A 21,520-nucleotide genomic window follows, 5' to 3' on the forward strand; every position below is an offset into this window, starting at 1 on the left:
ATAAAAGACATTAACTCAGGAATGAGAAGATATCATATGCAGACTACTGTCAACACATTTAACTTTGCTATAAATACTTAAAACTATAAAACTATGATAAAGAAAATTTAAAAATCACACCAATTAATGGAGAAATATAATATTTTAAAGAGTATTAAAAGAGTCAAAATCATTAAGATATCAATTCTTCCCAACCTAATCTACAGACTCAAACAATTCCAACCAAAATCTCAATAGATGCTTTGGTATAAAATGGCAATGTGATTCTAAAATTATAATGTAAAGTGAAAGAATGTAGAAAAGCAAAAAAAATTTTTGAATAAGAGAGATGCCTGGGTGGCTCAGTGGTTGAGCATCTGCCTTTGGCTCAGGGCATGATTCTAGTCCTGGGATCGAGTCCCACATCAGGTTCCCTGAATGAAGCCAGTTTCTCTCTCTGCCTATGTTTCTACCTCCCTCTCTGAGGGTCTCTCGTAAATAAGTAAATAAATAAACCTTTAAAAAACAAGTTTTTGAAAAAGAATAAATTTCCTGATTTCAAGACTTATTTTAAGGCAAAAATAATCAATACAATATGCATAAAATAAACAGTGAGTCCATAAATATATCCACACAGTTATGTAAAACTGATTTTCACCAAAGTATAAATCCATTTGGTGGAAAAAGGATAGTCTTTTCAACAAAAAATACTGGATCAATTAAATATTTATATGCCATCAAATAAAACATGATCCATACTTAACACCAAAGGAAAAATTAACTGCATATGGATCATAGACTTAAATGTAAAAAAAAAAAAAATACAAATCAACTATTAGAATATAATACACAAAAAAATCTACCTGACCTCAGATTACAGAGTTCTTAGACAAGACACCAAAAGATCATTAAAAAGAATTGACAAATTGAACTTAAAATTTTAAAACTTTACTCTGCAAAAAAAAATCATTAAAAGAATGAAAAGAGAAGCTACAGAATGTGCAAAAATATTTGCAAAACACATATTCAACAAAAGAGTTATGTCCAGAATATATAAACAAACTCAAAACTCAGCAATAAGAAAACAAACAATACAATTTTAAAATGGGCAAAGACAGACAATTCAACAAAAAAGGATATAAGGATGGCAGGTAAGGACATAAATAGGCAATTGTTAGGAAAATATAAATTAAAACCACATTGCAATACTACTATACCCATTAGAATAGCTAAAATATAAAAATATTGACAATTCCAAATGCTAGCAAAGATGTGGAACAACTGCAGCTCATATTGCTGGTAGAAATTCAAAATGATACAACCTGTCTAGAAAATGATTTCAGTTTCACATAAATTTAAAAGGTAGAAGCTAGACATGAGCGGTGGAAGGAATACTAGAGGCAGAGTCCCAAATCCTTGAAGGGAATAATAGAGACATGAGTTGTAAGTGAGGACAGTGATCAATAAGCAACACATTAAAAGCCCAGGGGTACAACATTCTGACCTTGTGGTTTCCAAGACCTTGGGACTCACAGATCAAGAGCCACAGAATATGCGCTCTCCTGTTCTATCTCTGCCCCAGGGTAACCCTTAGACTCATTATAATGCATTTGCATTGGAAGTACAGCACCCCCACACCAAGGAGAAAAGCTGCCATGACATTCCAGTACAAGCCCTTCTTGGGTCAAAAACTTCCCTCCCAAATGATTGGAAACAGCTTCCATTAGAGACCATCCCCTGAAGGACACAGATCCTCCCAGCCCAGAGCAATGCAACAAATATCCCATTCCAAAATAACCTGGGGTGGGTTCTATCTGGTGGAACCTGCCCCTCTCCCACCTTGAGAGTATATTTTTGTCTTAAGACAGTGTTTTGTGCTTGCTACTTTCCTTCTGGCTATCTTTATTCCAGCATGAACCCCCCACATAAATCTTCTTATGGGGAATCCAAAGACAGAGACCTCCATTCGCACAATGCAGTCTCTCTCATCCATAACAATTCCATTAATGGGACATTCTCCAAAAAAATTTATAGCAATGGGGAAAAAAAAATCGGAGGATCCAATGGTTATGGGTAGGAAAATAGGTTAAAAAGAGACATAAAGGGATATCACATGGGAGTTTTTCGGGGTGATGGAACTCTTCTGTACCCTTGTGCTTGTTACACAAACTGTATTTAAATTCATAGAACTGTATATCAAAAGAAAAATGTCAAATTACTATATGATAATATTTAAAAATAAAGCTAAAATTGAGTCATGTAGTTTATAACAAGAAAAGCAACATTTCTTAAAAGTAAGCATTATAAAAAAATAAGCATTATATTAAATTATCAGTCTATTTTTAGACTATTTTTATTGAAGCATAATTACAGACAGTGTAATATTAGGTGTCAAGATATACTACAGAGCTGTAGTAACCAAATACATATGGTACTAGCACAAAAACAGAAATAGGTAATGTAACAGAATATGTAAATATGTAATGTAACAGAATAGAGAGTTCAAAACTAAACCCACATTTATATAGTCATATTAATCTACAACAAAGGAGATAGGAATATACAATGGGGAAAAACAGTCTCTTCAACAAAGAGTGTTGGGAGAATTGGACAGCTACATACAAAAGAATGAAACTAAACTACAGTCTTTAACCATATACAAAAATAAACCTAAATGGATTAAAGACCTAAATGTGAGATCTGAAACCATAAAACCCCTAAAAGAAAGCATAGAGAGTAATTTCTTTCACATCAGCCATAAATACATTTTCTAGATATGTCTCCAGAGGCAAGGGAAACAAACACAAAAATAAACACAGGTACTACACCAAAATAAAAAGCTTTTGCACAGAGAAAGAAACTGTCAATAAAACAAAAAGGTAACCTATAGAATGGGAGAAGATATTTGCAAATGATATGCCTAATAAGAAGTTAATATCCTGAATATACAAAGAATTTAGACAACATCAAAAAACCCCAAATAATCTTATTTCAAAATGTGAATCCCTAATATAAAAATAAATTTTAAAATTATAAGTTAAAGGACATAAATTGTCAAATTAGATTTTTTAAAAACCACTCAGTTCTATGCCACCTAGGACATACTTGGGGTATGAAGACACAAATAGGTTAAAATAAAAGCAATGAAAGAAAAACAATACACCATATTAAGACTAATCAAAAGAAAGCTTCAGTGGCTACATCCATATCACACAAAGAAAAATTCAGATTAGAGAATACTACCAGAGACAAAGAAGGTCATTTCATAATGTTAAGAGTCAACTCATAAAGAGAACTTAATACTCCCAAATGTTCATACAGCTAATAATAAAGCTTCAAAATACATGAAATGAAACAAAACTGATGGAACTGCAAGAATAAAGTTTACAATTATATTGAGAGATTTTAATAACACTTTCAGTAATAGAAGAAATAGATGGTAACAAACAGAAAATCAGTACAAATACAGATCTTAAGCACACTATCAGTCAATTTTCCGTAATTGATATTTACAGATCAATCTATCCAAGGACAGTGGTATACACATTCTTTTCAATACGCATTTAACATTTATCAGAACAGACCACAGACAGGACCATAAAACAAGCTTCAATTAATTTAAAAGGATTCAGGTTATACAGAGTATATTCTCTGACCACAATGGAATTAAATTAGAAATCAATAACAGATCTTAGAGCATGTAATATCTGGAAACTGAATAACATAAAAAGCCACAGGTCAAGAAAATAAACCAAGCAGAAATTAGAAAATATTTTAAGCATAGTAAAAGGAAAACACAACATATTAAAAACTGGGGGTGAAGAATTTCAAATCTGTGAAGATAAGTAGCTCCATTCCTCCTTTCCAAAATCTGAAAGAAAGAAGGAGGAATGCCAAAGCAACTCAGTACCTGAGGAATGACACAGCAGTGATTTCCCTGGGTTTACTTATGGTGTTTTATGTACCCTAGAAAATGTCTCCAATGCAAACTAGGACAAACAAGAAAACAAACAAAAACAAAACTCCAAGAAAAGGCTATTTTCCCAAAGGACTGAGAAGACAGAATAGCCTAAAAACAAATTTTGGCTTCACTCACCCAAATCTAGCAAACAACAAAGAAAAAATTCTCCTCTCCTTAATTCTACACAGTTCAACAGGGTTGACTGGGGAACTGATCTTTCACCTCATCCTGCTCCCATCCTGCAGAAAGCACACTTCAATTCCCTCAGCAGATAGTGTTTAAGGGCACAAACAGGAAAATAATCACCTATTCCCCCGCCTGGCAGAACCAGGTAACACTGTTCCATTAAGTGCACTAAGTGGTATTAGTGGTATTAGTGCTCTACACAGGATGTTGATCTGCCATTTCCAGACTAGTGGATGCAAGTGGGAGCAATCCAATCTGATGGGACAGTATTAGTGAGTCTGAATGAGACTGATCTTACATTCCCCCCTAGCATAAAAAAAGGTGTTCTAATTCTCTTGCCAAGATAGCATCACTGGAGTCCAGGTACAATAAGATTTAATGAGATGATATAAAGTGGGACTTCACACAAACATTAGGCTTCACACACACTCTCCTAGCTCTCTATGTCAGTAGAATGGTCATTGGGAATCTGAATATCTACATCCACCTGACACAAATAAGATTGAACAAGGTGGGGAAACCAGGGCTAGTCAGCACCCACATGGTGTCAGGATCCTATTAGAAGCTGAACCACTCTACTAACATCAATGAGTTGGAACAAGGTAGTGCAAGGAGGAGTGGTTGATACCATGTTTCCTATCTCTCCCAATGTTACTGGGGCCCTGTAGGAATATGAACTTCCATTCCCACACATCAGAAAATGAGGTGGGTGAGTCAGTACTTACATTTGCTAGGGTATGTGTGCTGACAGGGCTCACCATAAAACTTGAATATATACACCCACTTTGCCCTCAAGCTATACCTCAACAGGGGAGCTTACTGGTTTAAAAAAAATGATCAATAGCATCTAAGTTTCATAATATAATATTCAAAATATCCAAGATACAACTGAAAATCACTCATGATACTCAGGACCTCAGGACCAAGATAATGGCATTTGAATGAGGAAAGATAATCAATACATGCCAACATCAAAATGAATCAGATGTTCTGAAAAATTATCTGAATTATCTGAAAAAGGTTTTCAACAGCCATGACAAAAATCCTTCAATAAGCAATTATGAAACTTCTTAAAACAAACAAGATCAGCAAATAGAAATTCTAAAAAAGAAATTAAATGAAAAATATAATAACCAAGGTAAAAATGGATAGGCTCAGTAGTAGAGTTGCGATGACAAGGATAAAATGAGTAAACTTGGGAAAAGATCAATAAAATGTATCTGATCTGAACAGAGGGAAAGAAGACTGAAGTGGGCAGTGTCAGGGGTCTGTGGGACAAGAAAAAAGATCTAACATTCATATAATTGGAGTCCCAGAGGACTGCAAAAAGACGGTGGAATTGAGAAACTATAAAAAAAGTAATGGCTGAAAACCTCCAAATTTGATGATATACATAAACCTACAGACGCAGTAAGTGGAGCAAACACCAAAAAAGATAAACCCAGAAATATCCATGTCAAGAAACATCATAATTAAGCTTTTGAAAACTAAGAGGAAAAGCTTTGGAAAGCAGCCAGAGACAAAGTCTTATAAATGAACATGAATTTGAATGACAGTAACTTCTCATCTGAAACCATAGAGGCCAGAAGAAAGTTTTACAACATTTCTCAAGTAATTAAAGAAAGTAACTGTTCATTGTGCATATACAACAAAAATATCCTTGAGGAATGACAAATAAATACATTCTCAGATGAAGAAAAATTGAGACAATTTGTTTTAAATAACATATATATCCTTAAAAAATGTCTAAATAAAATGCTCTAATCAGAAAGAAATGGAAGTTCTCAAATAAGCATCCCATATTTTCACCTTTAAAACCCTGGAAAAGGGGTTTTCTGGTAACTTCAGAAAGGAAATAACATAGGAATGGGTAAAAATTTGGATAAATATAATAGATTGTCCTACTTCTTATGAGTTTCTTAAGTCACATTTGATAGCTGAAGCAAAAATAATAGCACCATCTGATGTGGTGCTGCTTGAGGCATTTACAGGAAATACATAAGATGATTATACTTTAAAAGAAGACAGGGTATAGGGACCTAAATGGAAGTAAGGATTCCATTTCCCTCAAAGTGAAAAAATATTGATACCAGTAGACTGTGAAAATTTATGTACATTTATTGTAATACCTAAAGCAACCACTGAGAAAACTACAAATAAATATACTCAAAAACAATATAAATGTATCATGTCTGAATTATTTAAAATGTTCAAATAACCCATAGGAAAATAGGAAAGTCAAACAGAAACAAGAAACAGGGAAACAAGCAGAAAGCAAATAAGTAAATTGGCAGAATTAGGCTCTAACAATTACCTTATAGTAAGTTATCTTAATATACCAATTAAAGTAGATTCACATAGATCAAAAAGAAATGATCTTACAAAATCAATATACAAAAAACAGATGCATTTTTATATACTAATAATAAATTATCAGAAAGATAAATTAAAAAAATAATCGCATTTACAACCACATCAAAAAGAATAAAATATCTAGGAATAAATTCAACCAAGAAATGAAAGACCTAGACACTAGAAACTATAAGATATTGATGAAAGAAACTGAAGAGGTTACAAATGAATATAAAGATATTCCATGCTCATGGATTGGATGAATTAATATTATTAAAATATATATACTACCCAAAGCAATATATAGCTTCAATGCAACCTCTAAAAAATTTCCAAAGGCAGGCATCTTTTACAGAAATAAAACAAACAACTCTAAAAAACCACAACCCTTTTGTATAAAACCACAAAAGGGTGAAGCCTGGATGGCTCAGTGGTTGAATGTCTGCCTTCGGCTCAGGGCATTACCCCAGGGTCCTGGGATCAAGTCCCATATCGGGCTCCTTGCAGGAAGCTTGCTTCTCCCTCTGCCTGTGTCTCTGCCTCTGTGTGTGTGTGTGTCTTTCGTGAATAAATAAATAAAATCCTTAAACACACACACACACAAAAGGCCTTGAATAGCCAGAGTAATCTTGAGGAAAAAAAAGAAAAAAACAAACAAACAAACCTAGAGGCATCATGCTTCCTAATTCCAAACTATGTTACAGAGTTACAATAATCAAAACATTATGGTATTGGAATAAAACAGACACATAGACCAATGGTAGAACCAAGAGCCCAGAAATAAACCCATGCATACATGGTCAACTAATTTTTGATAAGAGAGCAAGATTACTCACTGGAGAAAAGACTGTCTCTTCAATAAGTGGTGTCAGGAAAACTGAGCAGACACATGCAAAAGAATAAAACTGGGCCATTATCTTAAAATACACACAAAACTTAATTAAAAAAACAAAAACAAAAACAAAAAAAAACAAAACTTAATTCAAAATGGATTAAAGACCTGAATATACGACCTAAAACTATAAATCTCCTAGAAGAAAATAAAGGCAGTGAGCTGCTAGACATTGGTCTTGGCAATGATTTTTTGGATTTGATACCAAAAGCAAAAATAAACAAGTAGGACTACATGAAACTAACTTCCATACATCATCAACAAAATAAATGGGAGAAAATATTTACAAATTACATATGATAAAGAGTCAATATCCAAAATATACAAAGAATTCATACAACTCAATAACAAAATAAAAAACAATTATATTAAAAGATGGGCAGAGGATCTGAATAGACAGTTTTCAAAAGAAGACCTATGGATGGCTAACTGGTACATGAAAATTTGCTCAGCATCACTAATTATCAGAGAAATGCAAATCTGAACCACAATGAGATATCACCTCACATCTGTAAGAATGGCTTTACCAAAAAGATAAGAAATAACAACTGTTAGTGAGGATATGGAGAGAAGGGAACCCTTGTACACTGTTGGTGGGACTGTAAATTAGTACAGCCATGTGGAAAACAGTATGGTGTTTCCCAAATAATTAAAACTAGAACTTCCTTATGACTCAGCAATTCCATTTCTGCATATTTATCCCAAGGAATTAAAGAAAGGACATCAAGAGTTATCTCACAGACATTAAAAATATGCCAATAAACTGGATAATGTGGGCTTTCATAATCATTACTCATTTCAAAGAAATCAACTTTATTTGGTCATATTCCACTTACCTGAATATTTAAGGAAATGTAATTGGTATTAATGTAACAAAAAATAAGGATACATTCGTATAGCACCTGTTCTTGTCCCAATAGCCAAGATTTTCTGAACTGGATCAAAGGCTAATGCTGTAGGCTGATAAGGAAAACCATGCCGAACTGTCTGAAAGAGAGCAGATAGTAAAAATAATCATCAGGGAAATAAAAATTAAACTCACAAGATACTATTGTCCAACTGCCATAATGACTAAAATTTTTTGAAATAATTATTTTTAATTAAAAAACACTACTACCAAATATTGATAGGAGTATAAAATGACACAAGAACTTTGGAAAATTGTCTTGTAGTTTTCTATAAAACTATCTGTCCTATGACCTATAAATTCACTCCTATGCGTGTACTCCAGAAAATAAAGAGCATGTGGCCACATAATAATTTGTGTAAGACCCTAATGGCTTTATACATAACAACCTAGAAGCAGTCCAGCTGTTCAACAAGAGAATCAAAAGCAAAAATATGCTATACTCATAAATTGCCACTCACCAGTTGAAAGATAAACACTAATGACAGATACAGTAACATGGATGATTCTCAAAAACATTATGTTAAATAAAATAAGCAATACATAAAACAGTGTATATAATTATATTAGAATTTGAATAAGCAAAATGTACCTATGGTGAAAAAAAAATCAGAGCAGTGGTTAACTTGAGGAGAACTCACTGAAGGGGGGTATGAGTAAAGGTAATATTCTAAATTTTGATAAAGGCTTGGATTGCATAAGTGTATACACAGTGTATAAGTGTATACAATGGTAAAAACTCATCAAATTGTATGATAAAATGTATTATTTCTCCGTGTGTAAATTGAATGTCATAAAAAATTAGGGAAAAAGTACTATAAAAAATATCGAGCTCTAGTTAATGATTTGCATACTGAGGGTTTTTTTTTTCATACTGAGGTTTTAAGAGGTCTATTGATACCTGCACTTAATTCAAAATGTATCCATAGAAGTATTATGGTTACACAGATGGATAGACATATGCAATAAATATAGCAAAATGATAATTTTCAAATTTAGGTGGTGAGTATATATGTGTGTATGTTGTTTATATACATACATATATGAATGCTCATACTATAAATTTTTCAACTCCTCTGTGTGTTTGAAAACTTACACAGTCACACAATGGGGAACAAAAGAAAAATATAAAGAGTTCACAATATAAAAAAGGTGACATGACTAACACAAGAATATGTAGCAATATACAGGAATTAATTTCAATATGAAATATAACTCTTCAAAGAAATAGAGGACCCACATAGGTCAGAAATAAGAGATTCTAGAAGAAGCTTGGGAAGAGAGCAGAGAAGGAAGACGCTGAACTCACACCATCTCATTACAAGTAGATATCATCCACATGCAAGTAAATAAATCCTCAGAACTGAAGAAAGCAAAACTTCCATAACTAAAAATAGAGAACAAGCTGCATCCGAAAAGTTAGGAAAGACAAAAAGGCAGGGGCTGACAGCTGGAGGAAGGGAGCTAGCATGTGCAGAGGGCAGAGAAAAGGCCAAAGAACCAGGGAGCCCACAAGGAGGAAGACTAATCCTTATCATGTTTGACTTTGAAAATCAGAGGTGCTGAATTCTGTGAGTTTGTTTAACTAATGGGACTTAGAGTCAGATCTTTAAAAGTCAGCTGACCTAGCACTGGGATAGCGAGGAGTGCAAGTGATAGCTGGGTCTCTGCCCTTAAAGAGACAGTAGCCTGCATGGATAGGAAGCAAAAAAACAGCAATTTACACAATACTGGGGACAAATGAGAGACAGATTTTTTTCATACTGATTTCAGAGTGTGTTTGGGGTGCTTCTCTGAAAATGAGGGAGCTGGCAGGCATCATTCCCCCCCCCCCATCTCCCAGCATAAACACAGGGTCACCTGCAGGAAGCAAGGCTGCACAGACATTCGCTACCTAAACTCCTAGTAGTATGCTAAGACCATGAGTTCTCCTAAGGACTCACCCACTCCAAGCCTGCTAGCTTTGGCCCTGGGCTTGGGGCCAATTTTATGAAAGCTGCCCATGTGTCCTACCCAACCTCTCAATGTACCACCACCACTGCTCATCACACCCAGCCAGTGCATGGTACCCAGCCATGTGGCCCCAGCCACCAAAGAAATGCAGCCTCCAGCCTCTGCAGCACTTTAGGGGATCTGGCACAGGACCGGTAGCCCAGTACAAATTTTGCAAACATTGTTGCCCCACTCCCAAGTTTCCTCAAAGCCACACTCCCTCAGAGTTGGCCTGCCTGAATCTCACTCACACCAGGGAAAGCAACCACAGCCCGTAACAGGAAAGCATCAGTCCAGAAAACTGCACTGAAAGGAAAAGCAACTCAGACATAAGAGCAAGGCATAACCAACACACATAGGATAGTCTCCTGAAGTGCCAGGTTCTGGTGAACAGGGAACACTACACTCCGGGACACTATCGGACCTCTTCTTCATAAAGTCACTACTTTTGAGAACAGAAAGCATAGCTGACTTTCTTAACACAGAGAAACAAACACAGAGGAACAAAAAATGAGACAGAGAAATTTATCTCAAATGGAAGAATAGGACAAGGCCACATCCAGAGATCTAAGTGAAATACACATCAGTAAAATGCCTCATAGAGAATTTAGAGCAATGAATATAAGTATAGTCCTAGACTTGAGAAAAGAGTGAAAGACATGTATGAGACCCTTAATACAAGATAAAGAATAATATAGCAGAAATAAAGGGCTCAATAAACAAACTGAAAAACATGCCTGATGGAATGCAGAGAAGGATAGAAGAAGCAGAGGAATGAATTAGTGACCTAGATGACAGAGTGATCAAGTTAAACAAAAGATAGGAAAAAGAATTATGCAAAATGATAATAAACTCAATAACTCTACCAAAAGTAATAACATTCATATCATATGAGTTCCAAAGTATAAAGAGAGAAAAATGGGGCAGAAAATTTATTTGAGGAAATAATAGCTGAAAACCTCCATAATCCAAGAATGGAAACATGCCCAGATCCAGGAGGCACAGAAAACGTCCATCAAGATAAAAAAAGGAGGCCCACAGGGGTGCCTAGGTAGCACAGCTGGTTAAGTGTCCAAGTCTTGATTTTGGCTCAAGCCATGATCTCAGGGTTGTGAGATCCAGCCCCATGTCAGATCCAAACTGGGCCAGAACCTGCTTGCGATTCTCTCTCTTCCTCTCCCCCTGACACCTCTATCTCTCAAAAAAAAAAAGGGGGGGAGGAGAAGCCCACACTGAGACCTATTGTAATTAATTTACCAAATATAGTGAAAAAATAAAAAATTTTAAAAGCAGCAAGAGAAAAGAAGACAGAAACATACAAGGGAAAACCCATAAGGCTAACAGGAGATTTTTTCACCAGAAACTTTGCAAACCAAAAGAGAGTAGCATGATATATTCAATGTGCCAAAACGGAAAAGTCTACAGCTAAAAATACTCTACCCAGCAAGGCTATCATTGAGAATAGAAGAGATAAAGAGTTTTCTAGACAAACAAAAACTAAAGGAGTTCATGTCCACTAAACCAGAAATATTAAACAGGACTCTAAGTGGAAAGGAAAGACCAAAACTAACACTATAATGGTAGGAAGCACAAAAGCAGTAAAAATGAATATTTCTGTAAAAAAAAAAAAAGTCAAGAAATTCAAAAATTAAATGGATACAAAACATAACAACATATACCTAAAACATGGGGAGGAGAATGGTAAAGAATGGGTTCAAATTTAAATGACCATCAACTTAATATAGACTGCTATATGTAGAGGAGATTATACACCAACTTAATGGTAATCATGTAACAAAAATGACAAATAAATGTGCAAAAAAATAAAAAGAAGTAACCTAAATATATCACTAAAAAAACCAATAAAACATGAAAGAGAAAGATAAGGATCAAAGAAAATATTTAGAAACAATCACAAAACAAATGATAAAGTGATAATAAATGCATATCTATCAATAACTCTGAATGTAAATGGACTAAATGCTCCAATCAGAAGTCATATGTTTACAAAGTAGGGAAAAAAACAAGACTCATTTATATGCTGCCTACAAGAGACTGGTTTCAGTCCTAAAGACACCTACAAATCGAAAGTGAGGGGATAGAGAAACATCTATCATGCAAATGGATGTCATAAGAAAACTGGAGTACCAATACTTATATCGGACAAAATAGACTTTAAAGCAAAGACTATGACAAGAAACCAAAGGACACTATAATTACAAGGAGGACAACCCAACAATAAGATCTAACAATTGTAAACATTTACACACTCAACATAAGACCATTCAAATACATAAAGCAGTTAATAATAAACATAAAGGAAATCATTGATAGTAATACAGTAATAGTAGGGGACTTTAACACGACACTTACATCAATGGACAGATAATCTAAGCAGAAGATCAACAGGGAAACAATGGTTTTGGATGACACACTGGACCAGATGGGCTTAACATATATTCAGAACATTCCATCCCCAAACAGCAGAATAGAGTCTTCCCCAGTGCACATGGGACGGACATTCTCCAGAAAAGATCAAATATTAGCCCTCAAAACAAGCTGCAACAAACTCAAGAAGACTGAAATCATACCATGGTTCTTTTCTGACCACGATGCTATAAAACATTAGGGTTAGGGCTAAGGGTTAGTCAAACACAAGAAAAATCTGGAAAGATCACAAATACATGGAGGTTAAATAACATGCTACTAAACAATGAATGGGTTAACCAGGAAATAAAAGAAGAAATTAAATAGTAAATAGAAACAAATGAAAATAAAAACACAACAATCTGAAGCCTTTGGGATACAGCAAAGATGGCCATAGAAGGAAATGTATAGCAATACCACCTACCTAAACGAGAAAAATCTCAACAACCTAACCTTATGCCTAAAGGAGCTAGAAAAAGAACCATAAACAAGACCCCAAATGAGCAGAAGAAAGGAAATAATAAAGATTAGAGCAGAAATAAATGATATAGAAATTTTAAAAAATAGAACAGATCAATGATATTGGGAGTTGGTTCTTAGAATAAATCAATAAACTTATTAAACCTTTAGCTAGACTTATCAAGAAAAAAAGAGAAAGATTCAATTAAATCACAAATTATAGAGGAGAAATAATAAACAATATCACAGAAATGCAAACAATTATAAGAGAATATTATGACAAACTATATGTCAATAAACTGGACAACCTAAAAGTAATAGATACACTCCTGAGAACATATAGACTACCAAAACTGAAATAGGAATAAATAGAATTTTTTTTAAGATTTTGTTTATTTATTTATTCATGAGAGACACGGAGAAAGGCAGAGACACAGGCAGAGACACAGGCAGGATCATGCCCTGAGCCAAAGGCAGATGCTCAACAGCTGAACCACCCAGGCGTCTCAGGAATAAATAGAAATTTTGAACAGACCAACAGCCAGTAAGGAAATTGAATCAGTAACCAAAAAACTCCCAACAAACAGAAATTCGGGCTTTATAGACAAATTCTACTAAACATTTAAAGAAGAGTTAATACCTATTCTTCTCAAACTATCCCCAAAAAACAGAAAAGAAAAGAAAACCTCCAAATTCACTTTATGAGGCCAGCATTACCCTAATATCAAAACCAGATAAAGACATCAAGGCCTACAGACCTAATAAACATGGATGCAAAAATTCTCAATAAAATACTAGTAAACCAAATCCAATGGTACATTAAAAGAATCGTTCACCATGATCAATTGGGATTTATTCCTGGGTTACAAGGGTGGTTCAATATTTGCAAACCAATCAACATGATAACCACATCAGTAAGAGAAAGGATATGAACCATATGATACTCTCAATAGATGAAGAAAAAGCATTCAACAAAGTATGGCATAGACTCATGATAAAAACCATCAACAAAGAAGGTTTGGAGGGAACCTACCTCAATATAGTAAAGGCCTTATATGAAAACCCCACAGCTAACATTCTCAATGAAGAAAAACTGACCTTTTCCCCTAAGGTCAGGAATAAGGCAAGGATGCCCACTCTCATCACTTTATTTAACATAATACTGGAAGTCCTAGCCACAGCAATCAGACAACTAAAAGGAATAAAAGGCATCCAAATTGGTAAGGAAGAAGTAAAAAATTTTCTATTTGAAGATGACATGACACTCTATACAGAAAACCCAAGAGACTCTACCAAAAAACTGCTAGAACTGATGAATGAATTCAGGTAATCTGCAAGATACAAAATCAGTGCACAGAAATCTGTTGTGTTCTATGCATGGATAATAAAGCAGCAGAAAGGGAAATTATGAAAACAATCCCATTCACAATAGCACCAAAAATAATGGATACATAGGAATAAACCTATGCAAAGAGGTAAAAGACTTGTACTCTGAAACTTGTAAAACATGGAGGAAAGAAATTGAAGATGACACAAAGAAATGGAGAGACATTCCATGCTCCTGGATTATAAGAACAAACATTGCTAAAATGTCTGTATTACCCAAAGCAATTCACACTTTTAATACACTCCCTATCAAAACACCAACAGCATTTTTCATAGAACTAGAACAAACAATCCTGAAATTTGTAGGGACCATAAAAGACCCTGAATATCCAAAGCAATCTTGAAAAAAGAGAACCAAAGATGGAGGTATCACAGTTCAGACTTCAAATTATATTACAAAGCTGTAGTAATCAAAACTATAGTACTAGCACAAAAATAGACACATAAATCAATGGAACAGAATACCCAAAAATAAACCCACAACTATATGGTCAATTATTCTTCAACACAGCAGGAAAGAAAATCCAGTGGTAAAAAAGACTTTCTTGAACAAATGGTATTGGGAAAATAGGACAGCAACATATGCTAAAGAATGAAACTGGATTCTTTCTTACACTGTACACAAAAATAAATTCAAAATTGATTAAAGACCTAAATGTGAGACCTGAAACCATAAAAATCCTAGAAAACAGGAAGTAATTTCTTTCTAGAAATTTCTTTCTAGAAATTTCTCCTGAGGCAAGTGAAACAAAAGCAAAAATAAACTATTAGGACTACATCAAAATAAAAAGCCTCTGCACAGCAAAAGAAACAATCAACAAAACTAAAAGGCAACCTACAGAATAGGAGAAGATATTTGCAAATGATATACCTGATAAAGGGTTAATATCCAAAATATTTAAAAACCTGATACAACTCAATACCCAAAAAACCAATAATCCGGTTTTAAAATGGGCAGAAGACATGAACAGACATTTCTCCAAAGAAGACATAATACATATGGCCAACAGATACATGAAGCAATGTTTGCCATCACTTACTATCAGGGAAATACAAATGAAGTATTACCTCACACCTGTCAGAATGGCTAAAATCAACAACACAAGAAACAACGTGGGGCAAAGATGTGGAGAACTCTTGCACTCTTGGTGGGAATGCAAGCTGGTTCAGCCACTGTGGAAAACTATTTGGAGGTTCCTCAAAAAGTTAAAAATAGAACTCTCCTAAAATCTAGCAATAGCATTACTAGGTATTTACCCAAATAATATAAGAACACTAATTCAAAGGGATTCATGCACCTCTATGTTTACAGCAGCATCATTTACAATAGTCAAGATATAGAATCAGGAAAGTGTCCATCGATTTATAGCTAGATAAAGAAGGTGTAATATAGATATAGATAGGAATATTATTTAGCCATTAAAAATGTAATCTTGCCATTTAAATCAACATGAATGAAGCTAGAGAGTATAATGCTAGGTGAAATAAGTCAGAGAAAGACAAATACCATATGATTTCACTCAGATGTGGATATTAAGAAACAAAAGAGCAAAGGGGAATAAAAGATAGAGACAAATCAAGAAACAGATTCTTAATTATAAAGAACAAACTGCAAACTGTGGAAGGAGCCTCGGTGTCCATGGAAAGATGAAAGGATAAAGAAGATGTGGTTTATGTATACAGTGGAATATTACTCAGCCATCAGAAACGACAAATACCCACCATTTGCTTCAACGTGGATGGAACTGGAGGGTATTATGCTGAGTGAAGTAAGCCAATCGGAGAAGGACAAACATTTTATGGTCTCATTCATTTGGGGAATATAAAAAATAGTGAAAAGGAATAAAGGGGAAAGGAGAAAAAATGAGTGGGAAATATCAGAAAGGGAGACAGAACATGAGAGACTCCTAACTCTGGGAAACGAACTAAGGGTGATGGAAGGGGAGGTGGGCAGGGGATGGGAGTGACTAGGTGATGGGCACTGAAGGGGGCACTTGATGGGATGAGCACTGGGTGTTATTCTATATGTTGGCAAATTGAACACCAATAAAAAAATAAATTTATAAAAAAAAAGAACTGATGGTTATCAGAATGGAGGTGAGTGGGAGGATGGGTTAAATAGGTGGTGGGTATTAAGGAGTGCACTTGTGATGAGCACTGGGTGATGTATAGAACTACTGAATCACTATATTTTATAGCTGAAATGAATATAACACTGTATGTTAACTAACTAGAATTAAAATAAAATCTTATAAAAAAGTGAGAGAGATCTACATCTCATTAAGCCAGACATTTAGTGCTCCATGCACTATTTTAATGGATATACTTTTATAATAAAATACGGCACTTGTAAATATTCAGAGATGAAAAGAAAGATAAACTACAGCATGCAGTTCATCTAAAATTTTTATTCCTCAGAGAAAACAATGCAAAAATTTCCTTACGTAACCTCCCTATTTTCATTTAAAGTTTATATCAATATATATGCATATACCTATTACCCAATATATAACCATACCTGGAAAATGTTTTTTTTAACTCAACAGTATATCATAGAAATACTTCCACAAAATATATGCATAGATGTGCTTCAACTTATTTAAAGATTGCAGAACTTATCATAGTATAAATGTAACAATATGTTGTTAATCAACTACTATAGTATAATCTCTAAAGATTCCTCAACTAAGCTGGTAAAAAAATATCATCTTGTATATATAAGTCTAAGAAATAAATTGAAAAATCATTAGAATGAGTTCTGTAAGTTTGTGAAAGTTAGTGTACAAACATCAATTTTATTTCTATATACTAGCAACACATGATCCAAAATGAAATTAAGAAAACAATCTCATTTACAATAGCATTCCAAATGAATAAAATAAGAATAAAATGAACATAAGAAGTACAAAACTTACATGCTACAACTACAAAACATCATTGAAAAAAATTAAAGAGGAAAGTTATTCCATATCTATGGATTAAAAGACTTACTATTGTTAAGTGACAATACTCCCCAAACTGATCTTTCAAATCAATGCAATCCCTATCAAAATCTCTGCTGACATTTTTTGCAGAAATCAACAAATTGATCCTAAGATTCATATGGATATTTGAACTATCCATAATACCAAAATGATCTTGAAAAAGAAGAACAAAGTTTTTTCAAAACAAAAAAATCTCAGTAATCAAGACAATGAAGTATACTGGCATAAGGATAGACAGATGAATAGAACAAAAGTGAAATTCCAGAAACAAATCCTCACATTTTCAGTGAATTGATTTTTAATGAGAATTAAAAGACAATTCGATAATGAAGTCTTTCAACAAATGATGCTACAACAACTGATGTTCACATGTGAAAGAATTAAGTCAAACCCTTCATTTATTCTATACAAAAATTAACTCAAAATATTATGGACCTAACTGTAAAAGCCAAAAATATAAAGATCTTAGAGGAAAACATATGGTTACATCTTAGTGAGTTGGGATTAAATATGAAATCAAAAGCGTAAGCAATAAAATTAAAAATAGAATAATTGAACTCTGTGAGAATTAAAAACTTTTGTACTATAAAGAATTCTATCAAGAAGGTAAAAAAAGACAACCCACAGAAAGGGAGAAAATATTTACAAGCTATACATCTGATAAGGAACTTACATCCAGAATATATAAAAAATTCACAACTCAATAATAAAAAGACAAACCATTTAAGAATGGGCAAAGGGTCTTAATAGTCACTTTTCCAAAGAATATATACCAATGACCAATAAGCACTTGATGACAAGTTCAACATCATTAGAAAATCACATTCATAATGAGATACAACTGTATAGTCACTAGGATGACTATAATAAAGACGATAGATGTTAACACATGTTGACAAAGATGTGGAGAAATTTGAGTCCTAATACATTGCTGGTGGGAACGTAAAAATATGTATAAAATCTTGGGAAAATAGCTTGGCAGTTCCTCAAAATATGAAATATAGTTACCTATGATCCAGTGACTGTATTCCTGGCTAAGAGCAATGAAAAAGAAATCCACACAAAATTTCAATACAAATATTCATAGAAGCATTATTCATAATAGCCACAAAGTAGAAACAATTCAAATATTCATCATTAACTGATGAATGGATAAATAAAATATAGTATAGCCACACATGGAATATTATTTATCAATAAATGAGAATGAAGTACAGACACATGCTACAACAGGGATGTACTTTGAAAATGACATGCTAACTGAAAGAAGCTAGGCACATATTAAACAATTCCATTTAATGGAATGTACAGAATAGGAAAATCTATAGAGACATAAATTATATGACTGGTTGCCTAGACATGGGGGACAAGGACTCTGAATATCTCTCAAAGGTCCCCTCTTCCAATGCCATCACACTGGGGGTTAGGGTTTCAAAATACAAATTTTTGGGGGGTACACAATTCAGTCCATAGCACTCTCCTTTGAAATTATTACAAGGAGTGAAGTGAGGTGGCCAACTGTACCAAGAGTTTTATAAATATTTCTGGATACTTGAAGCAAAGAAAGATATAATAGAGAATAGGTTACAAATACGTGGAAAGATTGGTTCTATTACCATTTAGTTAAGGAAGCTGCTACCACCTCTGAGATGAAAGAAACCTGGTTTCACTGCTGATACTGCACCAAGCACTACCGGAAGCAACATGTTTACTTTCTTCCTATCTTTAAATCTGGCATAAGTGCCTCCCACTGGCAAAATCTAAACAGAGCCCAGCTAACAAGGAATTTTCAACATCTCAGCTCGAGTTTTAGTTTAGTTCAAATTTTAATTTCCTCAGCGTATAAATGAGAACACAGAATGACCAGCATAGAACTGAGAGCAGAATAAGACAAAGCAGAATTCATATTTGGTCTGGTTGACTAAGGCTTAATACTATTACAATATTTCAAAGCAGCCTCAAAATCACCTGTGACAGATACCCTGCAATTCCCAAATTTCTTTTTTACTTTCTCTATAGTAATAAAATTTTGAGTTCAGCACATAGCAATCCAGTTCACACTATATTTCTCAGTGCCAGAGAAGGCTAGATTAGATCATGAACAAAGGAAGGAGAGCAGAAAGGATATAAAGCCTTAAAAGTAAAGCAAATACTTCTTTATTTCTCACCTTCCCATTGACTGGAAAATGTATTCAATGGCAAGAGCTGGACAGCCATCTTAGAGCATGAAATGGAAGGTGCAGATTAAGGATGGCAGAGTAACAAAATAGAAAGGTGTTTCATAAAAACAAAGAGGTTTGTTGGGTTCTTGATATAATAAGGACATTGAAGCAGTCCTGGGTTGTTTAAGCTTACACAGATTTCATGAAAGAGAAATAAATTTCTCCATTTTAAGCTACAGTTATTATGGCCTATTATAACACCCTAACTGGCATCCTCTCACCCACCACAAATAGTCCTGTTTGTCCTGTTTAGAAACAGTTGTTTCTAAATATTTATTAGACCACCAAGTTAATTTATGAAGAAAGTTCTCTAGTACTGATCATTAGTCTGAAAAATGAAATAAATATGGTTTTTTATTCTAAAAAATGAAATAAATATGGTTTTCTATTCTAAAAAATGAAATAAATATGGCTTTTGATTCTATACTAAAAGGACTCCAGCTCTCTACCATATTGGTGATTTATGCCTATATTCATCATTGTCACATACTACTGATAGGCCAAATCTATCATTTCCAGAATCTGAGCATAAAATTTCTAAATCATGCACCAAGTTACATCTAATAACACAGATGTGACTATTAGAAACTCCCAGATATACATATCCCACGTTTTTTTTTAATTTATTTTTTTTTTATTTTTTATTTTATGATAGTCACAGAGAGAGTGAGAGAGTCAGAGACACAGGCAGAGAGAGAAGCTGGCTCCATGCACTGGGAGCCCGATGTGGAACTCGATCCCGGGTCTCCAGGATCGCGCCCCGGGCCAAAGGCAGGCGCCAAACCACTGTGCCACCCAGGGATCCCCATATCCCATGTTTTTTGAAAGTTCATGCATGCCACTGCACTTTTACAAAAGACCTCCATTAGTATCTGTTTTTGCCAAGCAAAAGAAATATGAAGAGAAGTTTTGCTTTTATTCAAAAAAGCAAAAAGTGAAAATAGAGTTGTGATTGTTTTGTAGCCAGCCATCATAGACGCAGTACATGCCTCAAGCAGCAATTGTGACACCATCAAGCATCTTCCCCAGGAACCACACTCCACATCTCAGCATTAAGCTCCCATAGCTTTAAACTGTGTCTTTGAGCATCTGTGCTTTATATCAATTTACTTTGTGCATCTGTTAGCAAGATGTGTCCTAAAGTATCAGAAAAGTCTAAAAGAAGTTATTTTTGGGGTTTCATAATGTTCAAAAACTTTTCCATACAAATTAATGATATTTGCTTCTTTGCTTTATGCCAATTAGGCTTATGAAAGGTTTCACAGGAATCCTCTGCTTTCGGGGTGGGGGGATGTGTATAGAGAAAAATAATATGTATAGATTATAATTATGCAAAAAATTGTTATTTAAAAATTCCTCCAGATAAAAATTTGCTTTTAAAGATTTATGATTATATAAATCTTTTTTAGGATTTATGTTTTTTAAATATAATTTCATTTCCCTGTTTTGGTCTACAAATGTTACACTCTGAGGAATAGGTATAGTAAGGTAAATCATTCCTGATTTTGAATCCAAAAATTGGAAATTAACTGCAGTTTCAAAATTTGTTCAGTAAGTCATAATTACTTTGAGATATCTGGTTACTTTCCTGTAAAAAAAGAACTCACATGGACAACATATTTTGGTAAGCAAAAACCAATTACTACTGTAACTGTGGAGCAACTCATATTGCTAGTAAAATTCCCTCGAATTATAGAGTTAACTTATAACTCTTCCCTAAATTTGATGTCATCTTGGACTCCTGAAAGTACTGCTGAATAAGTTCCTACTATC

General features: G+C 34.1%; 1 protein-coding gene across 4 annotated transcripts in view; it reads right to left on the reverse strand.

Moving 5' to 3' along the window:
• Positions 1–21,520, reverse strand: part of STXBP5L (syntaxin binding protein 5L) — a 379,840-nt gene that overhangs the window by 292,441 nt on the left and 65,879 nt on the right. For all 4 annotated transcript variants that reach the window (XM_077884445.1, XM_077884446.1, XM_077884444.1 and 1 more), the window contains exon 3: positions 8,260–8,357. In XM_077884445.1, coding sequence (XP_077740571.1) covers positions 8,260–8,357 — 98 coding nt within the window. The remainder of the gene's footprint in view (positions 1–8,259; positions 8,358–21,520) is intronic.

This window comes from Canis aureus, chromosome 35, assembly GCF_053574225.1.
Source record: "Canis aureus isolate CA01 chromosome 35, VMU_Caureus_v.1.0, whole genome shotgun sequence".
Taxonomy (NCBI): domain Eukaryota; kingdom Metazoa; phylum Chordata; class Mammalia; order Carnivora; family Canidae; genus Canis; species Canis aureus.